General features: G+C 44.1%; 1 protein-coding gene across 19 annotated transcripts in view; it reads left to right on the forward strand.

Annotated features, from left to right (window-relative positions):
• The window catches only part of LOC105282675 (disks large 1 tumor suppressor protein), a 452,432-nt gene that overhangs the window by 266,638 nt on the left and 163,763 nt on the right, over nucleotides 1–22,031 (forward strand). For 17 of the 19 annotated variants that reach the window (XM_026969150.1, XM_026969153.1, XM_026969151.1 and 14 more), the window contains 2 exons: nucleotides 15,600–15,704; nucleotides 21,858–22,028. In XM_026969150.1, the coding sequence (XP_026824951.1) occupies nucleotides 15,600–15,704; nucleotides 21,858–22,028 (276 nt within the window). The remainder of the gene's footprint in view (nucleotides 1–15,599; nucleotides 15,705–21,857; nucleotides 22,029–22,031) is intronic. The other 2 variants (XM_011344858.3, XM_011344860.3) reach the window with 1 other exon arrangement.

Genomic DNA, 22,031 nt, shown 5'->3' on the forward strand with positions numbered 1-22,031 from the left:
ACTTTAATCAATCGCACAGCATAAATTCCTCTATCTGGCGATTTAATCTCTTGATCGAGGGAATCTATTTTTGAAAATTAATATACGAACGAGACAATGGAACACGAAAATTTCCCGACAATTTGCCGCGAACATTTTTTTTCCAGAAGAGATACATTTTACCGCGATGTATTACCGTTAACTCCTCGCGACTGACGTCTTGGCCAAACATTCTTACTCCACCCCGTGGTCTACCCCATGCCGGCCCGCGCGCGTAATAACCATTTTCCGCTTCACGGCCGTAATGAATTCATGGTCGATGATAAAGCGGCTCCTTGACCAGGCAGCCCAAACTCGCGAAGCAAAACGCTAAGCTTAATATCGGACCTGTCGCGACGCGTTACAAGCCTCGCGCGTGGTTGCGTTATTAAATCGCGGCCAAAATACACACAGAGGAGTCGGACGCGCGGCATGGCGTGTGATAAATCGAGACTTCGCAATTCGATGGCGCGACCACTCGGCTCGTATTTCACTGTCTTTTCGCGCTGCTTGCGTCCAGAAATATTTTGCACCCGCCGCAATGAATAGCGAATATTCGCGCGATTTAATCCCGCGCCCCGTGTCATTTCGACAGCTCGGAGTTGCATGCGACGCGACGCGTGCACGTGAGAGATGCATGTGACCGGGGACCGATCGTCGTCTATCCGATTTAATGTCTTCGGTTGCGGACGTGTCGACGTATGTACCGGGTGACCGAGCCGGATAGACCATTAGCTTTACGGCGGATTGAGCTATGGCGCTTGGATTAGCTGTTTATGCGTCCTAAACACGATTTCGGTCCTCATCGTCGATTTCGATCGCCGTCCAGCCAGCGTCGCGCCACCGATGGATGGCACACAACACTGTTATAACTTGCTCATGGGAAATGGGGTGGCGTTCGGCCGTGTCTATTAATCCACGTCGCCCGCATCATCAAGAGAAATCGCGCAATGTCGCTGCATGAGGCGCATTCTGTATCGAGTCGCGTCTCTGACTTCTTTCGCGTCACAATGCACACTCGCAATTTCACAAAAAGCAGTCTACCACCGTGAACCGTGGCTACGGTCGATTATAGTACTCGCAAGTACCGCGATTACCGGACCCGAGCGATGCCATTCCATGCCACAGTCATCTTCCACTCTGGCTGATAGCGCGCAGCTTACGCGAATGGATTTTCGAATTGAACAACACTCTGATCGGCATGAGGCATTTTTCGATTGTACGTTTTGTGCAGAAGCTGCAAATGGCCGATCGCTTGATTGGTCGTCAAAATTCCCCGGTACATTTTTTAGACGGGAAACAGCTGCGCCGAAAAATTCACCGCGAAAGCGCGAGTTCTTCACATGGCTCGCGACATCAGCCATAAAAATGTCATCAAGGTCCGATCTTGAATTTAAAAAATTTTTTAAATGTCATGAAATTATTCAGAGAGAGAGAGAGAGAGAGAGAGAGAGACGGTCGTAGTTCAAAGCTCTATTTGACTTCGAGACATGACAAACAGTCCATTGCCGGAGCAGTCGTTCACGTTGTTGATCTGGTCACCAAGCGTTCGCCCGATTTCGCTCGTCGAAAAACATCCCTCTCGCGCGTTTCGGTAGGAACACGGAAGACTCACGTTTGCTAGAACCCGCGCACGATGCATAGTTCCGTATCAGAGTTTCGTTATCAAAGGATAGCGTCCGAAGATAGTCGGAGGGTGAGTCAAACGCTATTTAAAGACCACGATGCGCCGAATTGCAATCCGCTAATATTGCCGAGCGCTCCAAGTTACGAAACATTTATTGGCTCGATCGTTCGGCGGCCTTTTGACGTGGAGTCCGCGTCGGCCGCATAACCGCGATGTGAAATCGCGCGAACACACACGCGCGCGCATGTGGGGATGAAACCCGAGCCACACATGGGGGACTGCATACGGCAGCAGGGGTTGCATCCCGCTTTGAGACCGGACGCTGCGAAACAGGCACGAGCCGGTGTTAACAATGCACTTCGCCCGGGTACGGCTATATCCGGTCACGTGCCGGTGCGTGACTTCCTTTCATCAGCTTACAAAGCTTGCAAGGCCGGGCGGGGTAACAGCCGCCGACGAGCTTAGCCTCCGGAGCTTGTCACGGCGAGTTTACCGCGACGTCGTCTATTTCGTGTCGCGCAACACTGTCTAGATAGAGAGAGGGAGAGAATGCGAATTTGCTTCTTTATTATGCACATACGCATGCATGCATATTGTTAATGACCGGAAGTCTTGTCCGAGTGTCCGGCACGGGTTGCGCCGCTCAGCTGTAGATCATGCAAATGTCCTGCATAATATACCACAGATGCTACGTCCGCAAATTGACGCTCGTAACATTTAATTATTCACGGTGAAATTTTCCGTTGAAGCTTCATCCATTAAAACGCGCGAAACTCCATGAGAAAGAGAGCCACGCGGAGAACGTTGTGATCAGAGACTGTGATCCCTTTCGTACTAGTCACGTACGGAATATATCTGCTTTGGCAGTTATCGGGCGACCGAGGTAAGCCTTCTCAACTTCAGAGAAAGTAGATTTCCGTATCCCATATCGAACATTTTCAGTTACACCCTGTATTGCAGTGCAGGGCCCGGTAAAGGTTGACGTCCTAAATCTCCCGCGGCCTATATTACGGTCGCCGCACGGCGGTTGCCCGTTCGATCAATGGACCTATAAACCTGTCGTGTCCTACTGCCACTTTGGAAGAAGGTATTGTAATCCGCCTAGAACAGGCAGCCTGTGATCCGCGGAAATGTATTTCGTCTATATCACGGCTAAATCACACGCTTTTCCCGCGCGATCCGATGTGCCATCCATCATGCGAATTGTCAAGATAAGAACGCGCGTTGCTTCGTTCGCAAAGCATCTTAATCTTGGCACTTGGCAAATGAGAGTTATCTCTCTCTCTCTGTTGCGAAAGATTCCAGCGAACTCCGTAATGATGCAGTTCGAGAATGCAAACGGAAGCGCACTCACGCGAACAACGTCGCTTGTGTTACACCGATCTTGCATTAAGCGCAACGGATCTCGTGAATATACTCGCAACTGACGAAGCTCACAATCGACGGTACTTGTACGGGGTTTGCCCGGAGGCCCGATGGCGGAATTAGGTGTCTCCTTATGATCGACTCGACAGCGGATAAACGGGGCGACGAGACGCGGTCTCGTAAATGCGAGTCTTACTTCGATGCTGCCAATCAGTACGGCTTACGCCGAGTCGGGTCGTGCGTAATTCCGTTCCGCCGAATGAATGAAGCTTAGTGCGCCGACAGTTGTAATCTAGATCGATGTCCCGGTCCGATGCGGAATTCAGTGCTCCGAGTTAATTACACGGCCCGCCCGTGGCGGGTTACATCGCATCAGTCGCCTCTGTCTCGGCTAAGCGACTCGGGAATGCGAGCGCATCGTTTCCGGTTAAAGGAGTCACCATATCCGGACACATAAGACACCAATGTAGAGACATTGCGAGTTGCGAGTAAAACCGAGAAACGCTTCTATCGTGCGCTCGCTCTCAAATTGATTATTTACACAGACGTAAACTCGGGAACCGTAAAAAGCGGGAAATTGCCGACGAAAGATAATACGATGTTGAATTTTTAGAGCGCAATAGCAGCAGCAGCAGAAAAAATAACGCATTGTGTTTATTTTAGCAACGAGATGAACTGAAAATATAATACGGAAAAATTCGAATCCCAATTGTTTTGCCGCTTATATATCAGCTTTCAAAATTGTTCGACTGTCACGAGTTTTCAGGCGTGATAGATATTATCGGTTCCCTCTCGTACAAAGAGCACAGGGATTATGCCCTAAGCGCGTATTTAGTGCACGGAGTAAGGAAGTATCATTAAGAGGAAAGTCGAACACCGCGACAAGAGATGTACCTCGCGGCAACCAGGTTTTGCTCATTAATACTGGACATTAATATTCGTCACTGATGCCTCTCATACGGCTCCTTTTTACAAGCTAATAAAATGATATATTTTAATTATCGGAAAATGGAATGTAAATTTCAAATTACGTAACATACATTTATGCGAGGTAAATTCTATTATCTATACGAATTATTATTCCATTTGCCTTTTTTCAAACAGCATAACCATATAAATGATATTTTTGTTACACAGGAGAAAATAAGCCAAGGCTTTTAAAAAATTACGGTAGAAAATTTCGCTGCTGCCCCAATTGCGATATTTGATTTATTTAATATTACGCTGCGTATTTAATAGTACGCTATAATATTGTTAACGAAGTAATATATTAACATGAAATATGCGAAGGAACACCATAAGCGTGTAATTACAGATAGTGTGATATATCACTAAGAAACTCCTGATGTGCAATGCACTTTAAAACTCACCAGAGTTTGCTCATTACCGCGATAGTGACGTCCGTTAACATCTTATTAACACGATAGTAAACCGCAGTTTGGGAAACCTTTTAAGATACTTATATGTATTTCTCACGATTGATAACTCCAAAAACAAAACGCTTAACTTTTATTACATCCAAAATCTCATTTTTCCTACGCATAAGAAAAATTAGAAGGCTACAACAGAAAGCTTATACGTCTTCTGCATTCTGCTTAAATGCAGAATCTCCAAGAGATGCAATTCGCCTTCGATGTAATGTACTACTTTCGCTGGAGTATCCTTCGCGTTTCGCGGTAAGTCTTACGAGGAAGCTATTTAATCAAACGAGCACACGCATGCATACACATCGCCCGGTACGTTTCAGCCAGCAATCTCCAAATTGTTGCACTCGAGGGCTTCTATTTTTCGCACATGCATTACTTTGCTCTGCAAGCACCCTGCGTGAGTGGTGGTCGCGAGGATCGCAAGCAGCGTGCCACGGGAGCGTAATTATGGCGCAAGGGGGAAGAGAAGAGAGCATCGCGTGAAAAGAGACGCACTCCATTGCTGGCGGGGAGTTATTACGGCGACTTAGGGGAGAAAAGCGGCGCGGTGTGCGGCGGGGGAGGCGCTTGGGGGCGAATGTAACATATATATATTCCGTGAAATAACGACCTCATTATCAGCCAGCAGCTGGTAGCCGCGCGCGCCGGTATTAGACCACCCGATATTTATGCGTGCTTTTATTAAGCCCCATATTCAATGGTGTTAGCCCTCGGTATCACGCGAGCGAGCGGCCCGCGACTTTCCAAGGACCCCACGCGCCTTGTTATCGCGTTATCGTTGAGCGAGATACCTTTAACGGTCGAATCCTGCCTTTTACGGCCTATTAAAGCGCTCGAATAATACGCCGCTCGTAAAGGGAGCGCGATCTATTTTCTCTAATGACAGGCGTGCGCGAGATTCAGGTCCCAGCATCGCGATCGACCGCGCCGTCATTCTGTCACTCACTTTACGCTAACGAGAGTTCTGCTTGTCGATACACGTTACGCGCTGACCTAAAAAATGTTCTCGATATTATTATCTCACGTTTAGACTGGCACGTGCTGAAACATTGCAGGATACGATAGGGATTAGTTTTCAAAATTCCTCAGAATATCTAAATTTAATAAAATTGTTCTGAAAAGAGAGCAACACGGCATAGCGGCTTCAAAACAGTTTTCAAGTGCTCTGAGCAAGAAGTACTTTGAAATTATTCTGGAATCGTCGAGCGATGATACTCACCGCGTTGGTGCTGCAAACTTTTACGGGAGCGATCTGCATGAACGAGCGAATAAGAGATTTGATCGACGAGGCACTTACGCGTAATTCCGTCCCACTACCGCGAGAAACAGTTAAATATATAACAGCGTCGATCATACGAATGGAGCAATACCCCGATATTACGGCACACATCCCCGTGCAGTCGCACGGGGGAATCTTTGCGGCTGAAGAAACGATATTTCATTCCGCTCGGTTCGCTTGAGTTCTCGGGAACGCGCATCTCGCCGTCCGTTTATCCCGCGATAAAACTGTTACCGCTCTTCGGAGGAGCTTCATCGTGCGATAACCCTCGATGCCACCACGGCGAAATTAGTTTCGACGGTGTCCGCGTCACTCTCACGTTGCCCAGCAGGGTGTAAAGCCGTGTACTTTCGTCGCGTACTATCGACGTGTCACCGCCTCGGGGAGAGAATGCGGTCGTTCGATAGCCGAGTTATGTCCGGGGACAGGGAGTTACATCAAGAATCCCATCCCTGCGATCTCACCTGTTAGTATTAGATAATCGACATACCCACGAGTTCATTTATAGCCGTTTATCGAAGCTGATCAGCCATATATTATTATAGGAATATATATGATTGACACACACACACAATGTTGAACAAACAGTAACTGATATTTATTGATATTGATTAAATGAATACTTGCAGAAAACAAAGTCTCGCTCGGACAATTTTTGATCTTATCCCTAGATACTAGCTCTCTCGCTTTTTTGCCGCGTTACCTCACGCCATCCCCGCAACAAGCTCCTGACGCTTCATCGCTACACAACGATGCTCTTTTTTATTAACGCAAACGTATCTTTCGAAATCTTTCGCACCCGTATATATCTCGATACTCGCACCCGAGGATATCTCGATACTACATTATTTATCTGACCCGGGCGATATCGTGCCCGGAGGTAACGTCATTAATTTAGGCGAAAGTGCGTGATTAAGAGATTTGGCCTCACATTGTGTACTTTCAGTGCGTAGTTTTTTTAATTTATTTATGATACTCAATAATTACGAACTATCGTTCGTTATTAGCCATAATGAAATATCGGAAAATATTTGGGATTTTCATGCCAAACAGCCAGTCGTGAGCGATTCGTGCTCGAGTTTAATGAAATACCTGCTTTCGCAGTACTATTATATTCCGCGGACGAGAAAGTTGACGTGTTTCAATTTTACTTCCCATCCTTTTCTCCCCCAGAAATACATGAGATATCCGTAAGGATAAAGCAAATATCGCGAAGATTATAATGAAATTACTTTCCGCGAAAAGAAAAGTATTTTATTTCAAAGTGATATAAAAATATATTAGTACATACGAGTCTTTTTGCCGCCAATCGAGAGAAGACGATAAGCTTTCGTAAAAGAGTGGACTTTGCCTTTGAAAGCTTTCCGATTCGCCCCAGATCGAGAGATACAACGGGCGTATAAACCCCCTCGTTTCTCGCTCTCACGATAACGACACGGAATCTTCGACGATGGAATGCATAGAAATCGCGGATGTAGAGGAACATCGAACTCTTGGTTCCGATCGGGTTCTCTAATGAAAAGCGCGCAGCCTTTATCAGGAGTGTGTCAATTCCGAAAAGTATTCTCTCTAGGATAATCCGACATTGAAACGCTGCGAAGACGAGATCGCTCCGCTCTTTCAAATTGCTTAATTAAGCGAAATTATCAGGAAAACTCAGCACGGCACCGATGACAAGGTGGTGCTAACACTGATACTGAGCGAATTGAAGAATCTGCTATTGTATGTAGTTTTGTGAATAGACTGAGAAGAAATGGGAGGAGAATAAAAGCACTCCATCATATTTTTTTCTGGATATAGAAGAACAATATTTTGGCGTAAACCTTTTTTCAGAATGAATGTTTTCGTTTCATTAAGCAAAAATTGCAGAATTCATAAGAATTCCACTATTGCGAAATTAACAATTCATCATGCCTCTGCTTTCTTTCAGCATGCATTTGTGAGATGTTCATTATTTGAGACACAGCAACAGTATAACGTGAATTGCCGTTACACACTCGTGAAAATGAGAAAATTAGAAAATTAACACGTGTTGGACACGCCTCAGTAAGCACAAAACTTGATGAAGCTTTTTGTGCTGCGGATATTTTTCTCTCACATAAAAATTTTTAAAAAATATCGATGCGGTAACTGGACTATTATTTTTAAAACGTGAGATTGGAAAACGCACATAGAGAATATAACTTGGGCGGTATTGCCTTTACGCACGCATTGTAAATATTTGATACAATTAAAAATCAGAGAATCTAGAATTACAAAGCCGATGTGCGCGGCAGACTCTCTGGCGAAATCAAAGTTGGGCGCGGTTTAGATATACATTGTGTGATCGACAAAATGATGCTTTTCGAAATTACCGAAACTACTTTAGGAGATTGAATCTAGCTTCGATGACATTAGAGTAAGACCACTCTAATATCGTCAGGTTCAATCGTTGCACAGAAAAGCGGGATTGTATAGTACCTAGATGGCGAACCTATGGCACGCGTGCCAGAAGTGGCATGTACGAAAATTTTGCTGGCACGTCAACGATTTGTACGTGACATCATTTTATTAATTATTCAAAATGTTTTTAATTGTTACAACATGTACACGTGAAATTTTGTTTTACACAAAAGAAACCAACAATACACAACAACAGTCCATTGTAGGAACAAGGCAGCTGAAAACTTGTTTCAATTAAATTTCTCCAAAAATTAATTTTCTATTAATTTTTTTCCCCTATTAAAACCTGCCCGATACGTCACCAACTCCATAAATATTATTTGTAAATTTTTGACACATGCACATAAAAGGGTTCACCATCACTGATATAGTATTTTACGTTATACAGGGTGAGGCACCTAAAACAGGCCACCTGAATATCTCGGCTATTATTGGTGATAGAAAAAAATGTGTCAGACCAAACTTGCATGGTTTTGAGGGACACATAATTTGTTCTAAATAGTTTTTTATTAGGTGGACACGTAGAGGTAATATGAAGGTCAATTTCGTTTTTTAAATGGTATGATATGTTTTTTTACGTACCATCTAGTAGAGCGTTTGAGGATGCGCACATTGATCTACGGGTCAAAATCATTCAAGGTCACTGAAGGCCAACTGCAAGGGAAAATACTTTACTTTATATTGCCTAGAGTTCTCTGCTATTGAAAATACCGTAAATTCAGAAATGAAAAAGTTCTAACCCTTAGAAATTTTTTCTTTTTCCGCGAAATTCTGAGTTGTTATTATCATTATTTTTATATTGCCTAGAGTTCTCTGCTATTAAAAATACTGTAAACTTAGAAATGAAAAAGTTCTAGCCCTTAGAAATTTTTTCTTTTTTGCGAAGTTCTGAGTTGTTGTTATCATTATTTTTTATATTGCCTAGAGTTCTCTGCTATTGAAAATACTGTAAATTCAGAAATGAAAAAGTTCTAGCCGTTAGAAATGTTTTCTTTTCCGAGAAGTTCTGAGTTGTTCATATCATTATTTCTTATATTGCCTAGAGTTCCCTGCTATTGAAAATACCGTAAATTCAGAAATGAAAAAGTTCTAGCCCTTAGAAATTTTTTCTTTTCCGAGAAGTTCTGAGTTGTTGATATCTATATTTTTATATTGCCTAGAGTTCTCTGCTATTAAAAATACTGTAAACTTAGAAATGAAAAAGTTCTAGCCCTTAGAAATTTTTTCTTTTTTGCGAAGTTCTGAGTTGTTGTTATCATTATTTTTTATATTGCCTAGAGTTCTCTGCTATTGAAAATACTGTAAATTCAGAAATGAAAAAGTTCTAGCCGTTAGAAATGTTTTCTTTTCCGAGAAGTTCTGAGTTGTTCATATCATTATTTCTTATATTGCCTAGAGTTCCCTGCTATTGAAAATACCGTAAATTCAGAAATGAAAAAGTTCTAGCCCTTAGAAATTTTTTCTTTTCCGAGAAGTTCTGAGTTGTTGATATCTATATTTTTAATATTGCCTAGAGTTCTCTGCTATTGAAAATACCGTAAACTCAAAAATAAAAAAGTTCTAGCACTTAGAAATTTTAGCCTTCAGTGACCTTGAATGATTTTGACCCGTAGATCAATGTGCGCATCCTCAAACGCTCTACTAGATGGTACGTAAAAAAAACATATCATACCATTTAAAAAAACGAAGTTGACCTTCATATGACCTCTACGCGTCCACCTAATAAAAAACTATTTAGAACAAAATATGTGTCCCTCAAAATCATGCAAGTTTGGTCTGACATATTTTTTTCTATCACCAATAACAGCCGAGATATTCAGATGGCCTGTTTTAGGTGCCTCACCCTGTATATGCATTTCATAAAACATTTTTGAGAAAGAACGTTTTATTATATACGTTAAAAATACGCAACGGTTTGCGTGGCTCCTAGTTTTTTAAATTTATATTTCAATAATAGAAGGCAATAAGAAAGGCAAAAATATAGGCTGTCGATGATCCTCTTTCCTCGAAGCTGTTCATGTCCGCGTTATAAAAATCCAAGTAAAGGGCGATAATCCACGCGCCAGCAGGAACGTTGGGGGTGATAAGCGCGCAGGTTATCGGAAACAAAGTCCGCGTTATTGATATCCGAGAGGGTAGAAAAGCCAGGTCGAAACATCGAGCGGGCCGCCGTGCCTCCTGCGTGACTGCCGAAAGTCGTCGGGCGAAGTTTTCGAGTTATCGAACGCGATATATATGCTCATTGCCTCGCGGGAATGGAGTACGTGACTCGGATCCGCAATGCGCACACCGGAAGTATCTGTTTTCCTTCCCTGAGAGAAGGTAACCGCGATGCTCTGTGTAGGGAATACGTGAATGCGGAAAAGAGAAAGAGAAAGACGGGGAGCCTTGCGATTCATGGCGCTTCTTGAGCGAGCCTTTGTATCCTATCGCGCTATACATATATACCGTTATACATATATAATATAATCGCGTCATGTAGCGAGCTAAAAAGAGGAACACTCCCCAAAATTTGTCAAACTATCGCGCTACCGACAATGAGTTATCTTCCTGCGGGGGTCAGTTGTTCGTTATCATCTTGCGCGTTCGAATCCGGACGCGATTATCATCTGCGGAATAAGCTTATAAATTGGTCAATAAATTCGCATACACGTTCAACTCGGATCGTGCGGATTCTCCTATCACGTTCAGAGTGCGGATCTTTCCGTGATTAGGAAACTGGCGGATTTCTCCGCGCAAGAAGTTTGCGCTCGTGTTACTGCGTCGCGGAATCGCGCCAAGTTTCGAGCGTGTTCGAGTCCACGTCTCGAACATACGTACGTAGACGGCGTGAAATCAACGGCAGCGGATTATCGGAAACGCGTCCGAGTGTCGTATTCTCATTGCCAGTGCGACGTAGACTGTGCGAGTGTCTTCGGTATGGGTGGTATTGGCAAGGCTAGTGGATACCGTCGCCTTGCGGTTGGACCAAGGCGATTGGGTCCGACGACGAGGTGCCAGCAGTTACCACGAACCGTGCCGCGCGATCCTACATGCTGTCGAATTGCACTTGTGCGTGATTCTCGGGAACGGTCTTCTACACATCTGCGAGTTGGTTTGTTTAATGAAAATTTCACGCTTTGTGTAATGACGATTTGTGTTTACTCGGAAACTAGCACGGGAAGATAGATTGCGAAAATAGAAATGAAAGAAATGAAAAATTTGTTTCCTGATATTTTCACTTATTTTTGGAAATAGCGTGCTTTTTTCAAGTTTCACTTTATTCTCGGTTAAATTGAAATCTGATAACTGTACGTAACGTAATTAACTAAACGTAATTAACGTGACTGCGTAGTGGTATTAATATAAGGAAAGATATTGTACAGTGGAAATGAATTAAAATTTTATTTAAAACTGTCAGACTTGGTATAACGAACGCTTTCATTAATTTTGGAAGGAGGTGACTCGCGAGCGCGCGGAGCTACCGGTCAGCTCGTAATTATTTTCGCAGCATGAATTTATTGACCAATCGACCGTTTGTGTTAATAACGCGAAAATAGCGTGAATTAATAAATGAACAAACGGGCCGTCGCGCCAAACAGTAATACCGGGCATGCTTGACGGCGCGACATCCTTGTGCTCGTAACGTTCAATTTCGCCATTTATATTGGTAATTACTTTACGAGAGTCACTCGTAACTGCCATAACCCGTAACTGTCTAATGGCACGCGCTTTAATTGATATCTAAATGCTGCTCCCGATTGCCGGGATCAAGTAACATCGCCCTGAATCCGTCTCACTTGACTTTACTTGATCGCGCGGATTCCTCCGGATGATACTGTCGTAATAGGGCGTAAGCACCAGGGTAGTTGATGCAGAACTTCGAACAAAATCAAAGACTCTGATAAATCGACCAGAAGGAAAGCCCGGGAGCCACAACTTCGCCAAACGAAAAATGCCTTTCGTTCTCTTTTCCTGACTTTCGACGACTCCGCTTTTTTTCTTGCCCCTCCCCCTCTACCTTGTTATACATAGCGATATATAACAGCCAATTAATGCTGTTGTCATGCCGAACATCCGTCTAGCGATCCGTCTTGCGGGCCCTAAACCTTCCGGCTTCATTTATTGATGCTTCACATTTACATTTTTCGCCTACAATACTGTTATTCGTAATTATGACTACACTTTTACGCATGCGACACATAAGTTTGATAGCGTAATCATACGCGCGGACGCTCGTAACACGAGGCCGGAATAATCTGTACGATCCGTGCAAATCTACTCCATCGACTCGCATCACGTTGTCACGCGGATGTCGACTAGTCGTGGCTTGACATGTCGAGGCCGGCAGTGGTTACGGCCGCGTCATGGTCAGACGTGACGTACGTTTGCAAGGTAACTCTGCGTGGTCGGTCCATCAGCAAGTCAAACACCATCTTACGAAATCCTATGTCCACTATAGCGTGATATTGAGCGTATAATCATAGACCTGTCGCAGCACGTAAGGGGGAGGGAAATGAATAAAGCTGCGGGAATGAAGTCGATCATACGCAAGAATCCGGCGGTCATTTCGTTTGAAAAAGCTTTTCCGAAGCCAGCTTTTTCGCGAACGATTCTTTTTCTACTTGCCAAGCTTTCAAATCACGTTGTGAAAATGACCCACCGACACGCAATATGTTCTCCCCCCCTTTCTCTCTCTCTCTCTGGGATTTACTGTAGAGAGAGTAAACTCCGGATTTAACGCAACCCCCGGCGAAATATCCCAACTATCGCGTATCGTATTTGGGCAAACGCGGCTTTTAGCGGCGAGCTCCGCTGGAGTTTCCAGAACGCGGGCAGCGATAATGATCGACTGTATCAGCATAGATTTTCATCAAATCGACCGAGGCGCTACACCATTCACTCGGTTTCAGTCGTTTAGCCGCGGAACGCAACGTCCGCGGGATTATTTCCCATTATCGGCGCGGCGCGTATTGCGATGTCATAAAATCGGGACGTGATAGCCCGCGGGTAATCGAGAACGCACTCGCGCTGGACCATTATCGTTTACGTGGATTATAATTCACGCGCGGAGTTATGAACAACTGCGAACAATCCGCGGATTAATCTCGATGAGTTCCTTCCGCGGGGCGTGTGTTCGGATTCCGAGGCGCGAGAGCGAGAGAGTAAACGAGAAGGGAAGAGAACGAGAGTTCCGCATCCTCGACAGTTCCGCGAGATCCCCGCAGGAGATGCACAGGACACCGGCAACCTCCTATTTTCCCTTCCCTGGCAGCAACAAATTAATCCGGTTTATGTGGGATCCGCGCATAATCGCGCGGATCCAAAGAGGCAAAAAAACGTTTTTGCTACGAGGAAAACACGCGCACGGTATTATGCTCGATCCGGGAAACCAATTTCGCGCTACAATTTTGTTTCTGCATTAAAAGAGTGTATCGTGTACTCTTTTTCCGCCGCGCGACCAGAGGATTATAATTCGTCTATTTAGAAATTTATTTGCATCGCGTGTGAGAGGGAAGTAAAGTAAACGCGCACTGGCGCGGTGCAAGGCATAAAAGTATCACGTCCGCGACGTCTCGCGAGCGGAGAATCATCATGAACGATGTTACGGCGTCCCCTAAATATTGCAGGATGTAAGACGATCGCGGGTGGTAGCGTTTGATATATCCGAGGAGAGCACTTGGATTGCCGGAATCGCACGCGGATGCGGGAAAGCGGAATAGTAAATACGTTCACGCTCGGTAAAGTAAAAGTGAACCCGCGCATCGCGGGAGACGTATGTACCGCCGTATGAGAATGCACCTGAGAGGGCATAAAATATTAGTGGCGCGCCACTTTACTTTTCAATTTTCATCCGATACGCCCTATCTGTATCTTTGAGAGCCGCGCCATTTCTGCGCGCGGCTCATGTCCGGCAAGTTTTATTTATATCGCGTGCACGCTCCTGACGTTCGCTGGACGCGTATTAATGCCAAAAATACCGGCCAACGTCGCTCTGTCGAGACGACGTTGCGGCTTTTTCCCCGAGCAGTACATGCGAGTAATCGCGAAAGCAATCGCCACGCTGGATGTAAACGCAAGATCGGAGTCTGCGTCTTGTTTTCTTGACCCCGCGGATCCCTGCAATATCGAACTTCATTACTTTCAACTTCAGATAACATCCGCCTTCTCTTGGTAATTAGTTTTCCCTCGCGTATCGGAGACTTCGATGCATCTGGTTAATTAGCCATCCTCTCAATTATCGCTCGATTCATTTGCGAGGGCAATTATCAAATTCTCGAGAGAGGCGAGTTGTCTCTAAATATCGTCCTTTTCCTTATAAGTACTTCCCCTCCTCTCTCTCTCTCTCTCTCTTGAGTGCATTTTTTTGTTTCTGATATCTTATTAATGATATACATTACTTTTTCTTGAATTTCTTTAATTTCGTTTAGTTCCTCTTTAGTTTATATATTTGGTTTATGTATATATAGTTTTCTTCTTTATGTGTTAAGGGAATATAATCCCGAAGCGCTTTATAAATAAAGTTTTGTCTATCTGTCTGTCTGTCTCCCTCCTCTCTTCCTCTTTCTCTCTCTCTCTCTCTCTCTCTCTCTTTCTTTCTTTCTTCCCTTTTCTCGGTGTAATACAAGTATTCGTCACGTGTTACATTCTTTAAATGCGGAAGTTGTTTCTTACTCCGCCGCGATCGCGAGCATGCGAAACTGGGAGATGCACGCGACGTCAGAGTCGTCGTCGGTACGTGACGCGAAACGTCCCGAAAGAACAAACGAATTCCGAGGACGATAGTCACGATGCATATTTAACGAAGGCGAGACCTGTTGTCGGACGGAGATAAAGCGGGCGCTTGGGATGTTAAACGCACCTGTGCGCGCATCGAAAGTTCACCATGAATAATTCCGTTCGGCTCGTTTAGCACGCTGCCATCGTGCGTCGGCGATGTCAGTCAGCTCGGCCGGGCGGCGTAATTGACCTTGCATCTCGCGACTTTATTTCCTGCATCCCTTCTCTCTGCACCCTTCCTTCCCTCGACATCCACGCGCGTCATCCGCGCGGCGGAACGCACGCGTTTCCGCCGTGCGATCGATCCGCTCGGTGCGAGAGAGTCGGCGTTGGAGAAACCTGATATCCCAGATACCCCAAGTGTTTGCTGTTCCAGTGGCAATCTACATCCGGGACCGCTATAACGCGAATATCCAGAATGCTCCGATAATCGATGTACTCGTTGATAAAATGTAAAACAGATCTGCCAGATGCCGGCATAGCTGTGAATTTATTTATGAGAGTCGTCTCGAATTAACGGGAACTCGAAGAGCGAAATCGCTGTCACATCCGCTAGCTTTTTCAATAAAATACAAATTCCCTGCGAGGATCATTGATATCGCTAGCGCAAATGATTTGACGACTTTCCATGCCGGCATGGAACTCGACAGAGCACAGTGTTCAGACGATGTGATCGTTTCAGGATGGTCCAGCCTCCGCCTTGCCGTTGACCGAGATTCTGGCGGATATTTATGATCGCAAATCGGCTAGTCCTGATGTTCCAGATCTCGATGCAGACGAAGCCCAGGTTCGTAGGCGTGCTGATGTAAAATTGAACTGTGAATATGTAGTTCAGTCTTGCGAACCTTGCAAATCCTTGCACCAATTCGTAATAACACGATTAACGAAACGACACGTGTAACATTAATTAAATGAGAGCAATTGAAGAAGCGAGTGTGTTTTCGTTTTTGGAGGTTTTACGTAACGGCTTTAATTAATTAACAATCGAATTCTCCATCATCCGCGACGATTTCTTGCACTCGACTCGGAATTCACGTGGATGCATTAATAAACGCGCGTGCAAGAAATTATTATTTAATTAATCATCGTCGGCGGCTAACACAGGTCTGCAACAACGGTAAGCGCGTTCTCTGCAACTGAATACGCGGCAAAGATCCCTGGCTTACCAACTCACTCATGAAAGATCCGTGGCGAGACAACTCAGAAACACAACTTTGCTCGCAGCCAAAAGCTTGAACCGTCGAGGAACCGTCGATAATCGGCGGTTTTCGAAGCAACACTTTAACTCAATAAATTTCAGAGTAAATTGCAAGATCTTCCCTTCTTTTCTTTCTAATAGATTTTCAATTTTCTTATAATATTATTGACAAGCATCAAATTTCATCCAGAAGTAGGAGCAGTAAGAAACAAAGAATGTGCCGTGTATTATTTTTGTAATTTACGATCGGAACGACATTTTACTTTGAAATAATTCTCCGTCCTATTGTTTGCACTCTACATATGACTTGACTAACTCTCGATTGACGCGAATCAAATTTTATGCGACGAATAGATAAGTGAAGGAAAAGGAGAAAATCACTTTGCGCGATCTGGTAATTAGTCTTATCTTAGTAGCAAGCATCGGCTCTGGTAGATCTTGGTGAATCTCAAGCGAGCTCCGAGTCAGGGCTCCGAGCGTTTAACGCGGAATTTAAAATCTCACAAGGGCTTTAAACTTGAATAGAGCTACTCTGAAATATCCTTCAGTCGTGAAAGAGACATGTGGGAGACATCCTTTGCAAATGTGTCCTCCGGCACTTCATGCGACGTGAAACGTGTCGTGATACGTGCGTTATAACGTGCGTTCTGTCAGCTGTAAACCGAGTTTACATGTAATGCTACAAAATGTACTTTTTTGTTTTGTTTTGTGTAAAGGTAACGTCGACTCCGCGAGCGCGACATGAAAATCGTTGCCCCGGAAAAATTCATTTCCGCCACGCGCGCAGCTTCGCGTCGCCGCGCGTTTACGCGTCGTGTCAACGCGTTGGAAAAAAAATTGGCGGTTCTGCCGAATTTTGATCACCACTTAAATCTGCGTTCGCTGCATCGCGGTCCCGCTGGCCGTACTTGTCCATTCGAGTAGTGGACCGATTTGCAGTGTGCGAACAAAAGCGCGGCGATTTAATGCATATCTATCTCATCGTGCCATTCCATCGGAATCGGAATGAGTATGCGCGGTACGTATGTACGCGCTGTAAATCTCGATGAATACTACTCGATGGATAGCGTTTTCACTGGCGCCATCAACAATTCTCTGGCGCGAATCTATTTTTCATGCATCGGCTCCTTTTCATCGGAAATCCTTCTGTCGACTATATTTTATCGTTGTGCCATTATAAACGCAGTCACGTTCCTTCGCGTCAAGAACAATCCGGAACAAGACTTAATCCATTAACTCATCGTAACGCTTGTAATTATGTGTGATAAGCAGACTCCAAACTGCTATTAACTTTGACGAGCCAGAGACATAAAGAATGAGAGAGAGAGAGAGAGAGAGAGAGCAGATTTTGCTAACCGGTTAATTAAGGCTAACGACACAATTCGCAGTCGATGACTCCTCCCCTCTCTCTCTCTCTTCTCTGTAACGGTAGTCGCTCTTTTGTCCCATTTGACGCGCTAACAATTATACGAGCCGTGGGACACTCGAGCGTCGCTTTTTTGTCGCTTTCAAGGAGCTTAACGTGATGCTTAAGATCCAACATGAAAAGAGCATTCGCCCGCTCGAGCTTCTTAACCAAGGGCGGCAAGGGGTTGGGATCTCGGCTAATTATAAACGTAGAAATATTAATTCGCTTCGCGTCAGCGGCAGAAACTGTAATTTTCCGCCGTCTTGGCCCTTTCCCCTTTCGTCTTTCCGTCGTCGGAGGATTGCAGGGCCTCAGGTCGCCGCAATTCTTCGCTCTGCTTCTGAACACGATCCTCTCGCGCGGTTCTCGATTATCTCCTCACGTTCCTCCTATCGGGTCCAAGGTTTCCTTGCGCCGCATTGTGCCCCGGCATTGTGCTCGTAATGGACATCCGATTCGCGAAATGAAACGGCCACGAGGGCTAGTGAAAAGACTCCTGCCGATAGACGACTGTGTGTGACGGTTAATTAAAATCCGCACGAAGATATCTCGCGTATTGTTGCTCTCTCTCGCGAGCAAGCGTAGGAGAAATTTCTGAGCGGAGAACCAACGCATTATCGTTATCGTTAGAGCGACGAGTTGTCAATGATCAATTAAACTTCTTTGCTACAAATATCCGCAATCCTCTTTCCATGCTGCGGCTTCGTGATTCGTTATCGCCCACGTTAATTGGTGATCCAGTCATCGTTATCCGCCGTGATTAGTGACGCAACAATGATCCGGCTCATGAATCACCACATTGTCAAAAATCCATCATTATTGATGCCGTTTTCAGGCGCCCGTGTTTGTGAATGGAAGACAGCGACTGTTTGTACCATCCCGGAGCGGTTACATCATAATGCATTCCGTTTGATTTGACTAATCTGATTAATTTTCCTCTCTAAAATAACGATCGTCTCTGTTGAGATTTGCTTAATCCAGATCAATGGCCGAACCATCAACGTCATTTCCGTCACACATGTGGATAAGTGTCTATTAATGGAAATTTATTATTGATCAGTACTCAAGTCAAACTCTAGAATGCACTTATCGCTGTTTCTCGCAGTATTTACATTAAGTTTCTTTGAGCGTCCATCTCGGGTATTGTATCGTCTGAGAAATTAAATTTAACACGTCGCGGATCGCTCGACATTTAACTGGAAAATTTATCGATCCACGAAACGCATAACGCAAGTTTAAAAATAGCACGCGACGGTAATTAATCACCTGGGTTCTTATTTTTGGATCCGATCGGAAAAACAAGTTCCTCGAGGAGTCCTTTAGATTTTAGAACACCGCCCAATCGTGGAGACGCGCTGTAACGTCGGAATTAGACAACGACGCCTCCGTCGAAGCATCCGCACACACTATTGATACCAGTCTCTAGTCGCTTTTACAGCAGTACCGACGCCAATGTCTTTCACACCAAAGTACAAAATCGATTGCTCTGAAAAACCACCGGAAGCTCGATTGTGATTGAGTATAATTGTTCGGTTACCCCGACGAAATCGTTAATTATTTGTTAATGTTAGATGAAATTTATCGAAACATTATTCATGGAGAATTGTGGATTTTATTTCGATAACATCGGAAAAAGTGCGCGATAAAACGGAAAAATGTGTCTAATGAAAAAGTGTAATGTGCCGTTGTGAATTTGATTAGCAAACAGCCATTGCGACAAGAGAATAAAATACTTTTATTATATTATTATATTATTATACCGATACTTTTATTATATTATAAATGAATAAAGCTGAAAGCTTTTCTAAAATCTGTGAAATAATAATAATAATCTTAAAAGAGTTTTTCTATTATGCTTCCATTAATTTTTGCTAGAACACAGCACGCAGGTAATTTTCTCTAAAAAGGGGTTGGTTTTGCTGCAGCTTCCGGTACTTGGTACAAAAAGGGAGAATCTATTAATTGACGTGATCACGAATAACCGACCTCGCTTGCGGGGGCAATCATGTTTTTCTTGGAGTTACCTTCAGTAAGGAACGCGGAACGAAAGACGCGGAGAAAAATTCTTTCAGCGAACATCGTTGCGAAAAAGGAACAAGTCCATGTCTTCCGGTTGAACAAATTTGACGATACCTGTCAATTTAAAAGCCTCGTCTTTTCTTGTCGCGATGCTAAGGAAACGAGTGATCGTCGAAAACTATATTTTAGAACATGCAAGGATACTGAAAAATAACACGCGATAAACCAAAATGATGTAACAAATTACAGAATTACAGAAAATAAATTACAGAAAAAATTAGATTATAACAAAGAAATTACACACTTTCGAGAAATAGAAAATTACCTGCCACTGCTTTAAATTAAAACTATTTCACGTTTACACGGGTGGTTTCTCTATAAACAATATGCGGCAGTGTTTGCTGTTCCTAAAGACCCGTAAGTGCCTCAATTACTACGAAATTTTCCTCCGTCCGTGCTACGTATCGCGCGGTATGCAAGTACGCAGATGCACCCAAACATTACGTATTTTTGCACATGCAAAAATGTCGCCAGTAAAAATGCAAAGGCACGTTTCGGCGGAATGTACGCGTAAAACACGCAACATGAAAAACAGTCGCATTTAGTCCGAGATATTTCGATGTAACGCGTAAAAATTAAAATGAAAGATAACAAGCGTCACGAATATAACGAGAATAGTGGGAAACTCGAAAACGTTTCCTCTTCAAAAACAACTGAATTTATTACAATATTTTCATATTTTTACTGGTTGAAAACTGCACGCTCCACTTCGCGCGGTGCTTCCGGAGGAATTGTGTTTATGCGATGATCAAAAAAATAGTCGGCGTGTCGCGCCGTTATTAAAAGCTGGGCAAATTAACGTAATTAGTGCGCCTCGCTGGATAACACTTTGAATATTATTTTCGTTGCTACTGCGACCGCGCCAATTCTCGGCATTAATGCGCATTCGATTGCAACGTCATTGTCAGCACCTTTATTCGCGTTCGCAGAATGCACTCGACAATAATGGCCACCGCTCGCCGTGCCAGGGGAATAAAGCGCGCGGTGGAATAAGAGAGGAATATAGAGACAGTCCGATACTTATGACACTTTCAGAACACGAGAAGCGAGAGAAAAGGGAGATTTGATTCGTGACATATATCCCCGACGTTCTCTTTGCCATCAGTATCGATCTCCCCAGCGATGGGCACGCCCGCGATACTCGATTGGAGGCAACTCGTTTGTGCGGCTCTAACAAAAACGGCGAGTGACTTAAACGAATCGTGAAAATTTACCTGAAACCTGCAAAGTTTGAACTTTAATTAGAAAGCTCAGCCCGCACTTCCGAACATTTCGAGTAATAATTAAATCGAGTATAAATTACAAGAGCCCTTGATAACGAATCTTTGAAACGAGGATTGATACACGAAAAAGATGATTTTAAAATGGACAGGAAATGTGAAAATGTACAATGTGAAAGTAGAGAGAAGCATAATTCTACAGATTTAATATTTTTCGCAAAAATATAATTTTATTTCTGAAAACGCGGCAGAGGGCAACGTATGAAAAGGTCACATGCGAACGTTACGTGAAATATAAATTTACATTTGGATAATACATTTTTGTAATAAATGTGATTTTATGGTAAAAAATTTTCGTAATACTTTCTACGTACGCTTAACAAAACGTGCATAAAATATGCAGCAGCAGCTCTTCAACAGATATTCACGTGTCTCCATTTCACTCGTTCCTTTTACTCTCGACATTATATAGCACCTATATTTCGCTTGAAATTTACGCAACAACGAATCGAGCCGACTTTGATGGACAACGCACACTGAAAAATATACATTCTCGAAATATCACGTGCGAACTGGTTTTGCACGATGATAGACTGGGTGTCGATCGTACGTCATTCGAGGCGTCGATTCAGTGATTACATGTTCGCCCTGCCGGCCAAGATACGAAAACGTCGGAAAGCGAAGCGACACGCCAGTTTGGAACTGGCTTCGTCCAGTAATCGTGCCGCTAATAATGCGCTTTCGCGTAAGCTCGAGGACGGTAGGGGTATTGCTGGATGTTGCTGGAGTCACGTAAGTCCTACTAAATACCGTAAGATAGGATTAAACCGCAACGCCGGGTACAACTTTGCACCAAAGCAGGGAAAGGTCCCAGAGCCGATCGCGACGCGATAAGTACTCATTTTTTTGACTAACACTCAACGAGAGCTTTGCGAAATCCTGATATCCTCATGAGAAAATGATTCTTTTAATCATTCTCTATCTCGTCTGTCTAGGAAGATGATGTAACGGAGTTGTTTCTTTGCTTCTGTGCAGAAAACAAGATATGATAACGTGGGGGTGGAGGAACAGTTGCCACCACCGCCGTCGCCACCCCAACCCCTGAAAGAGGCGGCGCAGCTGGACGGTGTTTCCAGACCGAATTCGGTCGACCGTGTCCTTCATCCTGATGGTACCCAGCCCATCAGCCACGAGGCGCTCAACAAGGTG

Source organism: Ooceraea biroi, chromosome 4 (genome assembly GCF_003672135.1).
Source record: "Ooceraea biroi isolate clonal line C1 chromosome 4, Obir_v5.4, whole genome shotgun sequence".
Lineage (NCBI taxonomy): Eukaryota > Metazoa > Arthropoda > Insecta > Hymenoptera > Formicidae > Ooceraea > Ooceraea biroi.